The sequence below is a fragment of the Procambarus clarkii genome, chromosome 8, assembly GCF_040958095.1.
Source record: "Procambarus clarkii isolate CNS0578487 chromosome 8, FALCON_Pclarkii_2.0, whole genome shotgun sequence".
NCBI classification, from domain to species: Eukaryota; Metazoa; Arthropoda; class Malacostraca; order Decapoda; family Cambaridae; genus Procambarus; species Procambarus clarkii.
In genome coordinates, this window is record NC_091157.1 from 30,817,830 (window position 1) to 30,836,516 (window position 18,687).

At 44.5% G+C, this 18,687-nt stretch overlaps 1 protein-coding gene across 1 annotated transcript in view; it reads right to left on the bottom strand.

The window, feature by feature from the left end:
- Positions 1-18,484, bottom strand: part of LOC138362021 (uncharacterized) — a 19,273-nt gene extending 789 nt beyond the window's left edge. Inside the window, exons 1-3 of the mRNA XM_069320964.1 lie at positions 18,348-18,484; positions 15,205-15,311; positions 763-922 (exon numbers count right to left, since the gene is read on the bottom strand). Of these exons, the coding sequence (XP_069177065.1) occupies positions 763-922; positions 15,205-15,249 (205 nt within the window). The 5' untranslated portion in view covers positions 15,250-15,311; positions 18,348-18,484. The remainder of the gene's footprint in view (positions 1-762; positions 923-15,204; positions 15,312-18,347) is intronic.
- Between the last annotated feature and the right edge of the window lie 203 nt (positions 18,485-18,687).

The following is an 18,687-nucleotide window of genomic DNA, read 5'->3' on the forward strand; positions in this document are numbered from 1 at the left end:
AGGTGTTCCCCTGTTCTCCAGTCTTCCTCCGTCCCCTCGTCCCCTTTGTCCTCCCCAGCATTCTCCATTCCCCTGTCCCCTCGTCCTCCCCACCATTACCCTCTCCTCTGTTCCCTCGTCTTCCCCACCATCCCCCCTGTCGTCCTCCCCACCATTCTAAACTACCTCATCCCATGCATTCCATGATGGTCTGATGCTTCCATCTGAAAATTGGGAACATCAAAAGATCTGACTTTCCCAATTTTCTGATGGGAACATCAAATGATCTGATATTCCCATCACTGAAAAATAAAAACAGATAAAAAAAATGATATGAAAAAATAGAAAATAAAATATACTCATGAAATGAACAGAATGGTTAACAACGCAGCTCAATTGCAATGCAATGTCACAATAACATTTAAATATACTTTAAGATATAATCTAGAAGAAAATAAGGATATTGAAACGGTTCATGAACTCTATTTCAATAAAGGACACTATGGGGAACTTTGAAAAATAGTTATTGAGTATAATTAGACAGACTTGTTGCTAGGCAGAGGAGTAATGAGATATATGGCAAATTTTGCAAAATATACAATGAAGGTACACAAACATTCATACCCAAACAAAGCAAAATGCTAGGTAAGAACAAAGCATTTGGCCCGTAGGAGAAAGGAGATACCCACAAGACTAGAATACAAGTCATTAACAAGCATGCAAGTATAATACATAATACATGCAGACATATATATAATCCAAAAAAATGTCAAATTTACGTACTTATTATTACATTACAAATATCCAAGGTTTTGAAGACACGTTTCCTCTTGCGCCCAACGAGTGAATACTGAGACCAGACCCCATAGGTCCCTATCCTCCTCATCATTCGTCTCACTGTGTCTCCACAGCTTGCACCGCCCATTTGAGACAGCGTCTGGACCTGTTAAAATAATGCATAAGCTGTAAGGTAATAGAGAATAATATATATCTTTCAATCTCAACATTAGATTTTCTAATTTCCAACTGTATTAAATAAATAGCATTAAAATATTTTCCTTCTTAACTATTACAAAAATCAACGAATTTGAGTAACTTTTGCTTTTGTTTTATTTGTACCTTAAACATAACACTGAACAATCAATTATGTGCCACCCCACCTTCCTTCATCTGCAAAAAAACTAATCAAAAGACATATGTACAAGGCTAAAAAAATTCAGCAACACTTACCATACTCAGGCTAAAAGAATTAAGCAACACTTACCATACTCTTTTTATATTCACTGTTAACTTTTAGCTCATGTGACAGACTTTCCACCTGCTCAACAGTTTCAAGTGGGGATGGAAGAATGTCTTCCAGGATTGGTATATCTCCATGTGTTTTTGACATATGGGTTTCCGTCATTTTGACAATATTCAGGAATTTTGCAAAAATAATGGCATTTACTATTTTTAAAAGATTATTAGCAAATTTACAGAAATGGTGCATTCGGAAGACAAAACCGTGGTAGACATGGTTGGAACAAGTTAGGTGAGAGGGTGGTGGAGGCCAAAACCATAATCATAATCATCTGTATCAAACCTTATTACAGGTAAAACCAGTAGGCAGTCTACTGTATTTTATCAAACCGTTATTAGTATAATAGATCTCGTAATAATTTTGCAAAAATAATGGCATTTACTATTTTTAAAAGATTATTAGCAAATTTACAGAAATGGTGCATTCGGAAGACAAAACCGTGGTAGACATGGTTGGAACAAGTTAGGTGAGAGGGTGGTGGAGGCCAAAACCATAATCATAATTATTATAGACTGTGGGTTGGTTGGTGTAGTCGTCGTTGATCCTCCTCTACGGACAACCCAACCCACAACTCGGTAGAGTGCTTATACTAGGAGATCACCCTTGGCGCTTCTGGCTCTTGGAGAGGGGCTCAACGTCACACGTTCAGGGGATGCGGCTCCAACACTTAGCCTCGTCGTCACGTGCACACACCCACTCGAGCCGCTGTGACTCCCCACTCTCTCCTTATGAGATATGATCTCCTCAATCCCCCTATGACTTACTAGTATTACCTCCTACCCTGTCCACAGCAGTGGTTCATGGTTCTTTCTCTCTCTCTCTCTCCTTCTTTACTACCTCCTGGGAAGCCTCACTAGGACAAGGGCAAACACCAGCAAATTGTGACACATTTACTGAAGAAAGCACATACACGATACATACACACATATAATAATAATGAATCCTATACTCTATAATATCACAATCAGGTTGCACTCCAATACCATCAGAACTCTATTATCAGCTTATCAAGTGGTATCCTACCTCCTGGTTCACCACCTGATACTATTAACTTCCTCAAGTTGGTCAAGCCTACACACTGTTGCACCATCAGCAAGATAACATATACATATAGAAAACCAGCATTTGAATGCAATAACATATACCAGTATAAATGTTCATTGATACTTCAGTATAAAAAAACTCCTTGACGCAAGAATGCCAACAGTCACTCACCTCTCACTGCGTCTTGCACGCTAATGACAACCAAACACTATCAACTCCCTACTAGTAATCCACCAGAACTTCCCCTTCCACCTCTGGAAGTTCACTACCCTATTTCTTTAGGTTCTTCCGGGCTTCACTACCAGGATCCTCTGCAGCTCCTCCAGGCTGCTATCATGAAGTTTCCTTGTGCAACTACGGTGCTTCACCCTTCTGTTAGGTTCTTCCACAGCTCTCTTGGCTGCTACACCACCTCTACAGAAGCACGTGACACTCCTCTTCACTGCTGCTTCTCCTCACAGCTCGAGGTCCTCTGCTCCCCAACCTTGGAGTCTCATCAGCTACATCATCTGCTGGCTTCGAAGTTCTCAGCAACTCCTTCCCCAAAGACAAACCTGCAACCCATCGACGTTCCAATAAAATGTTCCCCTTTCACATAAACAAAAAATATTCACACAATATGTTTGCCTCAAACCTCTATCTGTTCTCTACATACAGTGAGAGTGGACTCCCCCGTTTTGGGCGGGTCCATACTCCACCTCGCCTGGCGGCGGTGTCCTCACTCGCTGGGAGGGTCTTCCTCCATCCGGAGCCGGCTCCCTCAGTCGTCCGCCAGCGCTCAGAGAGGACGGACGTCGCTCCGTGTTCCTCCCTCTTCACTCTCCTATTTCAGGCCTTCTGCCTTATTAAAACATGTCTAACTTATAAATAAACATCGCTACTGTCGCTGGGCACACGACCAACTACAATGCAATCACTATGAACTGGCGTATATCGTGCTTACCACAGATTAACTGGTCGAGGGCGCTTTTCCTCTGACGGCGCCTGGTCAGGGCGCTCCACACAGCCCACAATAATGCCTCCGGGCGGCTTAATATTCACTAATTATCGTCCACGACTTGAGACCACACGTCCCCAGCTCGATTCCACAGCTGGCACGTCTGCACTCTTCTCTTCTCTTAGAGATATATCACTAGGGGTTCCCTTCTGACGGGAGCTCAACGAAGCGCGGCTTCCCCCTGCGATGTCTGGCACTCAAGTGAGGTCAAGGTCCTCCAGAAGCGAGCCTCAAGCCTCCAGCAAAATGTCCACATCTCCTAGCCAGTCATTTATCTATTTTCTTCTGCATTGCCCATAATCTCAAACTGTTACACATATCCAACCAACTATTTTACATATGCGTTATCACCTCAATACTTGCTAGACCTTCTAGTTAGGTCAGGCTTGCTGAATAACTCTCAAGAAGGGAGACTCGTTTCTCCTGCAGGCTGAGATCATAACACTCCCCTCCCCTTATTTTTGAGAGTTATTCTAGTGGCTAGGCTCGGGATAATACATCCGCCACCACACTGTCTCGTTCTTCAACCGATTGGTTCGAACGGTTGATCTGCTTACGTACTCCCTTAGGAGTCTACAATTAGTTCGTTGCTCCTTGCAACATCTGGCTCACAACTCGCCAGAAACATGATCTTCTCATAAACGATCTGACTTATCTGGCACCTGTTGGCTAGGCTGTCCTCCTTGGACGCCTGCACTCCATCGTTCCACTCTACTTATTGTCTCCACCCTCCGTTTCCTCGTCTTCTCTTCACGTCCAGAGTCAGACATCTACTGTCTGTACCTCCTCTGTCGTCTTCACTCTTCCATCTACTGCCATTATACTTTCGTCTCCTGTCATCATACTTCACTCCCTCGTCTTCACCGACGATCCTCCCTTGCGTCTCCGCATTTATCCAAGATCTCATCCTGTCTGACTTCCATCGAGTCCTCGGCTTTCTTCTATCCCTCCATGCTTGCATCATCATCCTCTTCCTACACTTTTCACTTCTATACCACTCCATTTCTTCTCCTTCGACTCTTCTTCGTTCCCTAAAAGTTTCTTCGAGCACTGCACTACATCCAACAGCACTCGACCATACATGTCGCTTTGCCTCTCCCAAAGTGCTCGTAAGCATCTCTCCACACATACTGTCTCTTCTCCTTTCATTTTCCCGGCTATTACTCTTCTTCACTATCTCTCCTCCACGTTTTCTGTGAAACATGTCGACTCCTGACATCTCAAACAACTTAACTCCACTATCCATATGCCTCTGTGCTCGTGGACCACTTGACGCTCTATTCCCGTCTTCAGTCTGTCCACATCCTTCCTCATTCCTACTCAGCACAGTTGCATTCGCCTTCCGACTCTCAATTTCAGCAGTCTGGGCTCTCTTCAGGTCAACTCCCTTCACAGTATTCTTCTTCGGCTGGGCCATCTTCACTTTTGACCTCACCGAGACTTCATTTTTCTGGGCTGGACCTTCGTCAAACAGCCATGCTATATCTACATCGATATCTTCCACTGGTTGAATCGACACTGTATCATCTTCTCCAGCATCTTCCTTGTCGGCCACCTCTGCCTTCCTCACTACCGAGACAGGGTACTCAATGGCTTGGCGGTCTCTTGACTCATCTCCTCGGATGTCAGTCAGGTTCACACTCTCAGGTGTCCCACCCGTGCCGTGGCCTTCTGGGCACTCCTCTGGCACAGTCTCCGCTATGACTCTTGGCAACACCTTTGTCCCACACAAGTCATTCCCCAGGATCACTTGGACTCCTGGAATAGGTATGTCGGGGCACACTCCCAACATCACCTCTGCCGACACATATTCCGACCTTAGCTGGACAGTACAAACGGGCATGTCACTCTCAGACAATAACCCATATACTTTCATCTTCCCACTGCCAGCTAACCGTCGACCATTCCCAATCAGGCTTCTCGTAATCAAGCTCTGATTAGCTCCGGTATCTCTTAAGATACCAACTTCTACCTCAGGTTGGCCTCCTATTCTGATCCAACCTTTGCTCATGAACGGCCTATACCTCTCGTTCACTAAGTTCACCTTCTGTGGTTTGTCTCGGAACACATTAGTATATTTACTTCGGGGGTCACACATGGCCAGGGTCACAACTCTCTTGCCCTGCCGACAATCTCGCATCACGTGACCCAATCCGTTACAATTGTAACATCTCATCTGGGAAAAGTCTCTTCTATATGTACCAGAGTAGCTCTGACTCTGCCCACTCGTATTGGACTTCCTCGGGCCAGACGTACTACTCGTACTCTGTGGAGCTTTACTGGACTCTTGATTTCCCGGATACCGATCAGTTTCTCGTTTAGCTCCTCCATCTTCACTTTCAGATGAAGTGCGCGACCTACTCTTCTGAGCTTTAGGGTACTTACTTTTATCTGCCCATTTATCAAAATTTTTCTCACCCCAGACTCTTCTGGGCCTCTCGTAATTTCTTCCTCCCCAGACTCCACTGGATCTGCCATTGCTGCGTCTCACCTCACTTCTCACTCTGTTCTCCCTTAAGCTCTTGTACGCTTCAGTAATCATATCCGCCCTATCTGCGGCATCTTTCACCTCCTTTATCCCTGCTTCTTGGATCTTGAACTTTGTTTCGGGATGCATCATCTCCAAGAACTTCTCCATGACCATCAGTTGCTTCAGGTCAGCATAAGATCCAACTCCAGCAGCCTCAATCCACTTCTGGAATCGTCTTTCCAGATCTCTTGCTGTCTCAGCAAACGTACATGCTCCAACTTTCACCATCTCTCTGAAGCGCTTCCTATAAGCTTCTGGGGTTAACTGAAACGAGCGCAAAATGCTGCTCTTTACCGTGGCATAATCCTGGCACTCTTCCAGTGACAATTGGGTGTATGCCTCCCTGGCTGCACCGGTCAATCTTAACTGGACCAGCTGGGCCCATTCCTCCTGTGGCCACTCCTTGATGCTGGCTACTTTTTCAAAGTGCTCGAAAAAGCTCTCTGCCTCTTCGGGAACAAACAAGGGAATGTCCTTCTCCCTAACCCTAACATCTGGTGGGTGTGATACCTGGGTGGTGCTCTCTGGCAACCCATGTTCAATCCTTTGCTCAGCCAAGGTTCTGTTCGCTTCTATCTGCATTTGTTTTGTTCTCTCTTTTTCTTTTTCGACCTCTAGTCTTGCTTTCTCTTTTTCTTTCTCTTGTTCCAACTCCAGTTCCCTTACTCTGGTTTTCTCTTTTTCTACTTCCAGTTTGGTTTTCTCTTTTTCTACTTCCAGTCTGGTTTTCTCTTTTTCCTTCTCGGCTTCATTTTTCATCTGCAGTTCTAATTTCATCTTTTCCAGCTGGAACTGTCTCTCCTTGTCCTCACGCTGCATCTGGAGCTCTAACTGGAATCTCTCCAAGCTCCTATTTCGGCTACTCCTGCTACTGCGGCTACTCTTGCTGCTCCTACTCGATCCCTGGGATCTCACTTCATCCTGCCCATCATCCTCCTTTCTACTTTCAGCTCCTTCCTGGGCTCCTTGTTCTGCCGCTTCACTTCTGGCTCTCAACTGCCTCAGGATCTCATCCTTCATCCCAGCTACTTTAGATGCTTTCAACCTGATGCCACATTTTTCTGCTATTTGTTTCAATTGATCCCTCGTGCAACCTTCCAAGTCCTCAGGCTTGCCTGACTCCACAAACGCTTGCACCTTATCCATCTTTGTCCTGTGAGTCTTCCCAAGAGAGAGAATATACACCTGCGTTCACACAGTTTATTTCAGCAAGGGTGTACAAATCCACTCTTGGACAGGGTGTGGGTGTGTCAGTTCACTCTCCCGGACACAGGCCCCCAATTTATTATAGACTGTGGGTTGGTTGGTGTAGTCGTCGTTGATCCTCCTCTACGGACAACCCAACCCACAACTCGGTAGAGTGCTTATACTAGGAGATCACCCTTGGCGCTTCTGGCTCTTGGAGAGGGGCTCAACGTCACACGTTCAGGGGATGCGGCTCCAACACTTAGCCTCGTCGTCACGTGCACACACCCACTCGAGCCGCTGTGACTCCCCACTCTCTCCTTATGAGATATGATCTCCTCAATCCCCCTATGACTTACTAGTATTACCTCCTACCCTGTCCACAGCAGTGGTTCATGGTTCTTTCTCTCTCTCTCTCTCCTTCTTTACTACCTCCTGGGAAGCCTCACTAGGACAAGGGCAAACACCAGCAAATTGTGACACATTTACTGAAGAAAGCACATACACGATACATACACACATATAATAATAATGAATCCTATACTCTATAATATCACAATCAGGTTGCACTCCAATACCATCAGAACTCTATTATCAGCTTATCAAGTGGTATCCTACCTCCTGGTTCACCACCTGATACTATTAACTTCCTCAAGTTGGTCAAGCCTACACACTGTTGCACCATCAGCAAGATAACATATACATATAGAAAACCAGCATTTGAATGCAATAACATATACCAGTATAAATGTTCATTGATACTTCAGTATAAAAAAACTCCTTGACGCAAGAATGCCAACAGTCACTCACCTCTCACTGCGTCTTGCACGCTAATGACAACCAAACACTATCAACTCCCTACTAGTAATCCACCAGAACTTCCCCTTCCACCTCTGGAAGTTCACTACCCTATTTCTTTAGGTTCTTCCGGGCTTCACTACCAGGATCCTCTGCAGCTCCTCCAGGCTGCTATCATGAAGTTTCCTTGTGCAACTACGGTGCTTCACCCTTCTGTTAGGTTCTTCCACAGCTCTCTTGGCTGCTACACCACCTCTACAGAAGCACGTGACACTCCTCTTCACTGCTGCTTCTCCTCACAGCTCGAGGTCCTCTGCTCCCCAACCTTGGAGTCTCATCAGCTACATCATCTGCTGGCTTCGAAGTTCTCAGCAACTCCTTCCCCAAAGACAAACCTGCAACCCATCGACGTTCCAATAAAATGTTCCCCTTTCACATAAACAAAAAATATTCACACAATATGTTTGCCTCAAACCTCTATCTGTTCTCTACATACAGTGAGAGTGGACTCCCCCGTTTTGGGCGGGTCCATACTCCACCTCGCCTGGCGGCGGTGTCCTCACTCGCTGGGAGGGTCTTCCTCCATCCGGAGCCGGCTCCCTCAGTCGTCCGCCAGCGCTCAGAGAGGACGGACGTCGCTCCGTGTTCCTCCCTCTTCACTCTCCTATTTCAGGCCTTCTGCCTTATTAAAACATGTCTAACTTATAAATAAACATCGCTACTGTCGCTGGGCACACGACCAACTACAATGCAATCACTATGAACTGGCGTATATCGTGCTTACCACAGATTAACTGGTCGAGGGCGCTTTTCCTCTGACGGCGCCTGGTCAGGGCGCTCCACACAGCCCACAATAATGCCTCCGGGCGGCTTAATATTCACTAATTATCGTCCACGACTTGAGACCACACGTCCCCAGCTCGATTCCACAGCTGGCACGTCTGCACTCTTCTCTTCTCTTAGAGATATATCACTAGGGGTTCCCTTCTGACGGGAGCTCAACGAAGCGCGGCTTCCCCCTGCGATGTCTGGCACTCAAGTGAGGTCAAGGTCCTCCAGAAGCGAGCCTCAAGCCTCCAGCAAAATGTCCACATCTCCTAGCCAGTCATTTATCTATTTTCTTCTGCATTGCCCATAATCTCAAACTGTTACACATATCCAACCAACTATTTTACATATGCGTTATCACCTCAATACTTGCTAGACCTTCTAGTTAGGTCAGGCTTGCTGAATAACTCTCAAGAAGGGAGACTCGTTTCTCCTGCAGGCTGAGATCATAACACTCCCCTCCCCTTATTTTTGAGAGTTATTCTAGTGGCTAGGCTCGGGATAATACATCCGCCACCACACTGTCTCGTTCTTCAACCGATTGGTTCGAACGGTTGATCTGCTTACGTACTCCCTTAGGAGTCTACAATTAGTTCGTTGCTCCTTGCAACATCTGGCTCACAACTCGCCAGAAACATGATCTTCTCATAAACGATCTGACTTATCTGGCACCTGTTGGCTAGGCTGTCCTCCTTGGACGCCTGCACTCCATCGTTCCACTCTACTTATTGTCTCCACCCTCCGTTTCCTCGTCTTCTCTTCACGTCCAGAGTCAGACATCTACTGTCTGTACCTCCTCTGTCGTCTTCACTCTTCCATCTACTGCCATTATACTTTCGTCTCCTGTCATCATACTTCACTCCCTCGTCTTCACCGACGATCCTCCCTTGCGTCTCCGCATTTATCCAAGATCTCATCCTGTCTGACTTCCATCGAGTCCTCGGCTTTCTTCTATCCCTCCATGCTTGCATCATCATCCTCTTCCTACACTTTTCACTTCTATACCACTCCATTTCTTCTCCTTCGACTCTTCTTCGTTCCCTAAAAGTTTCTTCGAGCACTGCACTACATCCAACAGCACTCGACCATACATGTCGCTTTGCCTCTCCCAAAGTGCTCGTAAGCATCTCTCCACACATACTGTCTCTTCTCCTTTCATTTTCCCGGCTATTACTCTTCTTCACTATCTCTCCTCCACGTTTTCTGTGAAACATGTCGACTCCTGACATCTCAAACAACTTAACTCCACTATCCATATGCCTCTGTGCTCGTGGACCACTTGACGCTCTATTCCCGTCTTCAGTCTGTCCACATCCTTCCTCATTCCTACTCAGCACAGTTGCATTCGCCTTCCGACTCTCAATTTCAGCAGTCTGGGCTCTCTTCAGGTCAACTCCCTTCACAGTATTCTTCTTCGGCTGGGCCATCTTCACTTTTGACCTCACCGAGACTTCATTTTTCTGGGCTGGACCTTCGTCAAACAGCCATGCTATATCTACATCGATATCTTCCACTGGTTGAATCGACACTGTATCATCTTCTCCAGCATCTTCCTTGTCGGCCACCTCTGCCTTCCTCACTACCGAGACAGGGTACTCAATGGCTTGGCGGTCTCTTGACTCATCTCCTCGGATGTCAGTCAGGTTCACACTCTCAGGTGTCCCACCCGTGCCGTGGCCTTCTGGGCACTCCTCTGGCACAGTCTCCGCTATGACTCTTGGCAACACCTTTGTCCCACACAAGTCATTCCCCAGGATCACTTGGACTCCTGGAATAGGTATGTCGGGGCACACTCCCAACATCACCTCTGCCGACACATATTCCGACCTTAGCTGGACAGTACAAACGGGCATGTCACTCTCAGACAATAACCCATATACTTTCATCTTCCCACTGCCAGCTAACCGTCGACCATTCCCAATCAGGCTTCTCGTAATCAAGCTCTGATTAGCTCCGGTATCTCTTAAGATACCAACTTCTACCTCAGGTTGGCCTCCTATTCTGATCCAACCTTTGCTCATGAACGGCCTATACCTCTCGTTCACTAAGTTCACCTTCTGTGGTTTGTCTCGGAACACATTAGTATATTTACTTCGGGGGTCACACATGGCCAGGGTCACAACTCTCTTGCCCTGCCGACAATCTCGCATCACGTGACCCAATCCGTTACAATTGTAACATCTCATCTGGGAAAAGTCTCTTCTATATGTACCAGAGTAGCTCTGACTCTGCCCACTCGTATTGGACTTCCTCGGGCCAGACGTACTACTCGTACTCTGTGGAGCTTTACTGGACTCTTGATTTCCCGGATACCGATCAGTTTCTCGTTTAGCTCCTCCATCTTCACTTTCAGATGAAGTGCGCGACCTACTCTTCTGAGCTTTAGGGTACTTACTTTTATCTGCCCATTTATCAAAATTTTTCTCACCCCAGACTCTTCTGGGCCTCTCGTAATTTCTTCCTCCCCAGACTCCACTGGATCTGCCATTGCTGCGTCTCACCTCACTTCTCACTCTGTTCTCCCTTAAGCTCTTGTACGCTTCAGTAATCATATCCGCCCTATCTGCGGCATCTTTCACCTCCTTTATCCCTGCTTCTTGGATCTTGAACTTTGTTTCGGGATGCATCATCTCCAAGAACTTCTCCATGACCATCAGTTGCTTCAGGTCAGCATAAGATCCAACTCCAGCAGCCTCAATCCACTTCTGGAATCGTCTTTCCAGATCTCTTGCTGTCTCAGCAAACGTACATGCTCCAACTTTCACCATCTCTCTGAAGCGCTTCCTATAAGCTTCTGGGGTTAACTGAAACGAGCGCAAAATGCTGCTCTTTACCGTGGCATAATCCTGGCACTCTTCCAGTGACAATTGGGTGTATGCCTCCCTGGCTGCACCGGTCAATCTTAACTGGACCAGCTGGGCCCATTCCTCCTGTGGCCACTCCTTGATGCTGGCTACTTTTTCAAAGTGCTCGAAAAAGCTCTCTGCCTCTTCGGGAACAAACAAGGGAATGTCCTTCTCCCTAACCCTAACATCTGGTGGGTGTGATACCTGGGTGGTGCTCTCTGGCAACCCATGTTCAATCCTTTGCTCAGCCAAGGTTCTGTTCGCTTCTATCTGCATTTGTTTTGTTCTCTCTTTTTCTTTTTCGACCTCTAGTCTTGCTTTCTCTTTTTCTTTCTCTTGTTCCAACTCCAGTTCCCTTACTCTGGTTTTCTCTTTTTCTACTTCCAGTTTGGTTTTCTCTTTTTCTACTTCCAGTCTGGTTTTCTCTTTTTCCTTCTCGGCTTCATTTTTCATCTGCAGTTCTAATTTCATCTTTTCCAGCTGGAACTGTCTCTCCTTGTCCTCACGCTGCATCTGGAGCTCTAACTGGAATCTCTCCAAGCTCCTATTTCGGCTACTCCTGCTACTGCGGCTACTCTTGCTGCTCCTACTCGATCCCTGGGATCTCACTTCATCCTGCCCATCATCCTCCTTTCTACTTTCAGCTCCTTCCTGGGCTCCTTGTTCTGCCGCTTCACTTCTGGCTCTCAACTGCCTCAGGATCTCATCCTTCATCCCAGCTACTTTAGATGCTTTCAACCTGATGCCACATTTTTCTGCTATTTGTTTCAATTGATCCCTCGTGCAACCTTCCAAGTCCTCAGGCTTGCCTGACTCCACAAACGCTTGCACCTTATCCATCTTTGTCCTGTGAGTCTTCCCAAGAGAGAGAATATACACCTGCGTTCACACAGTTTATTTCAGCAAGGGTGTACAAATCCACTCTTGGACAGGGTGTGGGTGTGTCAGTTCACTCTCCCGGACACAGGCCCCCAATTTATTATAGACTGTGGGTTGGTTGGTGTAGTCGTCGTTGATCCTCCTCTACGGACAACCCAACCCACAACTCGGTAGAGTGCTTATACTAGGAGATCACCCTTGGCGCTTCTGGCTCTTGGAGAGGGGCTCAACGTCACACGTTCAGGGGATGCGGCTCCAACACTTAGCCTCGTCGTCACGTGCACACACCCACTCGAGCCGCTGTGACTCCCCACTCTCTCCTTATGAGATATGATCTCCTCAATCCCCCTATGACTTACTAGTATTACCTCCTACCCTGTCCACAGCAGTGGTTCATGGTTCTTTCTCTCTCTCTCTCTCCTTCTTTACTACCTCCTGGGAAGCCTCACTAGGACAAGGGCAAACACCAGCAAATTGTGACACATTTACTGAAGAAAGCACATACACGATACATACACACATATAATAATAATGAATCCTATACTCTATAATATCACAATCAGGTTGCACTCCAATACCATCAGAACTCTATTATCAGCTTATCAAGTGGTATCCTACCTCCTGGTTCACCACCTGATACTATTAACTTCCTCAAGTTGGTCAAGCCTACACACTGTTGCACCATCAGCAAGATAACATATACATATAGAAAACCAGCATTTGAATGCAATAACATATACCAGTATAAATGTTCATTGATACTTCAGTATAAAAAAACTCCTTGACGCAAGAATGCCAACAGTCACTCACCTCTCACTGCGTCTTGCACGCTAATGACAACCAAACACTATCAACTCCCTACTAGTAATCCACCAGAACTTCCCCTTCCACCTCTGGAAGTTCACTACCCTATTTCTTTAGGTTCTTCCGGGCTTCACTACCAGGATCCTCTGCAGCTCCTCCAGGCTGCTATCATGAAGTTTCCTTGTGCAACTACGGTGCTTCACCCTTCTGTTAGGTTCTTCCACAGCTCTCTTGGCTGCTACACCACCTCTACAGAAGCACGTGACACTCCTCTTCACTGCTGCTTCTCCTCACAGCTCGAGGTCCTCTGCTCCCCAACCTTGGAGTCTCATCAGCTACATCATCTGCTGGCTTCGAAGTTCTCAGCAACTCCTTCCCCAAAGACAAACCTGCAACCCATCGACGTTCCAATAAAATGTTCCCCTTTCACATAAACAAAAAATATTCACACAATATGTTTGCCTCAAACCTCTATCTGTTCTCTACATACAGTGAGAGTGGACTCCCCCGTTTTGGGCGGGTCCATACTCCACCTCGCCTGGCGGCGGTGTCCTCACTCGCTGGGAGGGTCTTCCTCCATCCGGAGCCGGCTCCCTCAGTCGTCCGCCAGCGCTCAGAGAGGACGGACGTCGCTCCGTGTTCCTCCCTCTTCACTCTCCTATTTCAGGCCTTCTGCCTTATTAAAACATGTCTAACTTATAAATAAACATCGCTACTGTCGCTGGGCACACGACCAACTACAATGCAATCACTATGAACTGGCGTATATCGTGCTTACCACAGATTAACTGGTCGAGGGCGCTTTTCCTCTGACGGCGCCTGGTCAGGGCGCTCCACACAGCCCACAATAATGCCTCCGGGCGGCTTAATATTCACTAATTATCGTCCACGACTTGAGACCACACGTCCCCAGCTCGATTCCACAGCTGGCACGTCTGCACTCTTCTCTTCTCTTAGAGATATATCACTAGGGGTTCCCTTCTGACGGGAGCTCAACGAAGCGCGGCTTCCCCCTGCGATGTCTGGCACTCAAGTGAGGTCAAGGTCCTCCAGAAGCGAGCCTCAAGCCTCCAGCAAAATGTCCACATCTCCTAGCCAGTCATTTATCTATTTTCTTCTGCATTGCCCATAATCTCAAACTGTTACACATATCCAACCAACTATTTTACATATGCGTTATCACCTCAATACTTGCTAGACCTTCTAGTTAGGTCAGGCTTGCTGAATAACTCTCAAGAAGGGAGACTCGTTTCTCCTGCAGGCTGAGATCATAACATAATCATCTGTATCAAACCTTATTACAGGTAAAACCAGTAGGCAGTCTACTGTATTTTATCAAACCGTTATTAGTATAATAGATCTCGTAATAATTTTGCAAAAATAATGGCATTTACTATTTTTAAAAGATTATTAGCAAATTTACAGAAATGGTGCATTCGGAAGACAAAACCGTGGTAGACATGGTTGGAACAAGTTAGGTGAGAGGGTGGTGGAGGCCAAAACCATAATCATAATCATCTGTATCAAACCTTATTACAGGTAAAACCAGTAGGCAGTCTACTGTATTTTATCAAACCGTTATTAGTATAATAGATCTCGTAATAATTTTGCAAAAATAATGGCATTTACTATTTTTAAAAGATTATTAGCAAATTTACAGAAATGGTGCATTCGGAAGACAAAACCAATTTTTCACTTTTGACAATTGAGCACCTGCTACATCCAGATTCTAGGGAGGAAAGGAAGGACGATCTTACTGGATCCCATAGCCTCTCCGAGGCACAAACCAGGCTTTTACATAACCCCCCCCCTGCACCCGAGCTTTTTAAAATAGTAAATGCCATTATTTTTGCAAAATTATTACGAGATCTATTATACTAATAACGGTAAATAAATAATAAATAGTAAATAAATCAAAATCAGTTACATTATTTTATCTTATTCATAGCATAAATGTTCTCGAAGATTACTAAAAAGAAATTGAATTAGACTACAGCAAATTGGCAAACTTTACCTTGTATCTGTTTCCACCGAGTTTGTTTGGGGCGTTCTTCAACATATCAGCAATACTTGTCTCAACATCTCTTTCAGTTGCATTAGTGTGGGTGTTGATACAGGCTTCTGGAAATTTATAAGAATTAATTAATATATATAATTATAATTCACTTTGCTATTCCCCATTCCACAGTCCTCTCGTCCTTCCCACTTCCCTGTCCCCACATCATCCCCACTATTCCCACTTCCCTGTCCCATCGTCCTCCTTACCATTTTCCCCTCCCCTGTCCTTCTTCCTCCCCCACCATCTCCCATTCACCTGTCCCTTTGTCCTCCCCAGCATTCCCCTGTCCCCACCATCCCCAACTCCCCAGTCCCCTCGTCCTCCCCACCATTACCCTCTCCTCTGTCCCCTCGTCTTCCCCACCATACCCCCCTCTCGTCCTCCCCACCATTCCAAACTACCTCATCCGATGCATTCTATAATGGTCTGATGCTTCCATCAGAAAATTGGGAACATCAAATGATCTGATATTCCCATCACTGAAAAATAAGAACAGCTAAAAAAATGAAATGAAAAAAATAAAAAAATAAACTATACTCATGAAATGAACAGTATGGTAAACAACACAGCTCAATTTCAATGCAATGTCACACAAAATTATTAAATCGAAATGAAAATAAATTGAAATCTATGAAAATTCAAATTATCAATACAATCGGAAATATTGAAATAATATCGCAACATAATATAGTGTGGGTTGCTCTTACGTGCAACAGACGGTGCTGTTTTTCAAAAAAGGCATGGTTTTACCTGTCACAAGTGTGGCATCTATACTTATACTCACGAAATGAACGGTATGGTAAACAACATAGCTCAATTGCAATGCAATGTCACAATAACATTTAATAACAATAATAACAATAACATTTAAATATACTTTAAGATATAATCTAGAAGAAAATAAGAACATTGAAACGGTTCATGAACTCGATTTCAATAAAGGACACTATGGGGAACTTTGAAAAACAGTTAATGAGTATAATTAGACAGACTTGTTGCTAGGCAGAGGAGTAAATAATGAGATATATGGCAAATTTTGCAAAATATACGGCACACAAACATTCATACCCAAACAAAGCAAAATGCTAGGTAAGAACAAAGCAGTTGGCCCGTAGGGAAAAGGAGATACCCACAAGACTGGAATACAAGTCATTAACAAGCACACAAGTACTACACTACACAACAACCGCACTACTACCAGAACTGGACGAATCACTACCAAAACAACACATTGCACATCACTACCAAAACAACACAAGCATTGGCAAAGAATTATAGACCAGTTGCACTAACATCCCACATAATAAAATTATTTGAGAGTGATCAGGAGTCAGATTACTAGTTTTATAGAGACCAATGACCTCCACAATCCAGGCCAACAAGGATTTAGAGCAGTTTCTATGATCGAGCCACTGAGATCTATAAAGAATTCTGATCAAGAAAGAGATCTAGGGGTGGTTTTAGATAGAAAACTATAACCTGAGGATCATATTAAGAACATTCTGCGAGGGGCCTATGCTACACTTTTTAACTTTAGAATTGCTTTTAAATACATAGGTCAAAAAGTTTTAAAAGTTTTAAAAGTTTTTTAAACCTCTCGTGTATCATGAGTGTGTTAAAGCATCAGATGGTGCATTCAGATGATGAATATTACCTAGTTCCTTCATCTGGGAAGAATGAACACATATTGGTGCATTCGGATGATAAAAACTAACTACTGTAGTTTAATTGATCAACAGACTGTATATCATATGCAGACTGTATGTGGATCTGCGGGCCACTCCAAACAACAGCCTGGTGGACCAAGCTCCACCAGGGCTAAAGCACAAAGTGATATAGATGTGATAGAGAAACTAGGTCAAATGGAGGAGTAGGTCTGTATATTAAACAGCACCTGACGTGCACAGAGCTACTAAACTCAATGTGGTGGTAGAGTGGTGGGGGGGGGGGGAAACATTGCAGAAAAAAACAAAAATACAATTTGGTCAACAAAACAGCATTGTTTAAAATAGAAGACATGGGTTGTCATTTTGGGGGTAAGGTAGGTTACATTGAGTTAATTAGTTAGTACTTAGTTTTTATCTTAAACTGGTTGGGAGAGGTACAGTGTTGCTGTGCTGGTGAAAGAACACCTAAAGGTAAATTAAATAATGATTGCGAATCCACAAGAAGTTGACATAATATCGCTAGAGATCTGCAATCAGGATGATAAACTTTCCTTAAAGAATTTGACAAACACTTGCTGATAGGACATGAAGTAAATGAAATGTATGTCAAGTTTTGTGAAATATATGATAAAAGCACAACAAAATTTGTACCAAAGGAGAGATGCAGAACTAGGAAAAGGGGTTTGTTCAACAGAAATTGCGAGAGGGCCTGAGACCCAAACACACACAAATGGAATCAATATATAGCAAGAGGCCAAACCCCCAAACATACAAGCGATGCAAAGATGCGAGAAACAGCAGCAGCATTAAGGAGAGGGACTTAAGGACCATAAATAAAGTGTGAAAATAAACTCGAGTAAATTTTTTTAACTACTCTCGACAGTGAAGAAAAACAAATATTCAGACGATTTGTGTTAGAATCATTAATCTTACACTTTCGGTCATATTCAACAACACAAATACATACACACACATTCCTGTTGCTGTAGCAAGTGAAGAATTACACACACAGATCACAATAACGTGATGCATCAAATGAACAAATCCACAAGGGCCGTGACGAGGATTCGAACCTGCGTCCGGGAGCATCCCAGACACTGCCTTAATCGACTGAGCTACAACAGGGTAAAAGGGTTGAAACCGAAGTTCTACTGAACTTACTGGATCCCATAGCCTCTCCGAGGCACAAACCAGGCTTTTACACAACCCCCCCCCCCTGCACCCGAGCTATGTCAACAGGCCGTTCTCCCTCTTCGCCCTTCCGAATGCACCATATCAGTAAATTTTTTAATAATCTTTTAAAAATAGTAAATGCCACTATTTTTGCAAAATTATTACGAGATCTATTATTCTATAGAATAATGCATATAAATGCATATATGCATATAAATACAAAACAAATACAAAACAAGTAAATGTAAATAATTTTACCTTGCACCTAGATCCACCAAGCCTGTATGGCGCGCGTTTCAGTACTTCGGAAATCTAGAACTATCTTGAATCTCTAATCTGCAATGAAACAATACATATTATTGCACTTACCAAAACATGGATGAATGTAGAAAATACAGAACTATTAGCTGAATATCAAATAAATGGATTTAATCTATTTCACACAGATAGATATATTACACCGTGTATATTAGGTAATACCTAACATACACGCCTCCACACACACTACATTTGAAATGTAGTCTCAAAAAGACTACATTTCAACAGCAAAGATTACTCCATAAAAAAATAATTAAATTATTGACCAACATGAGAGAGG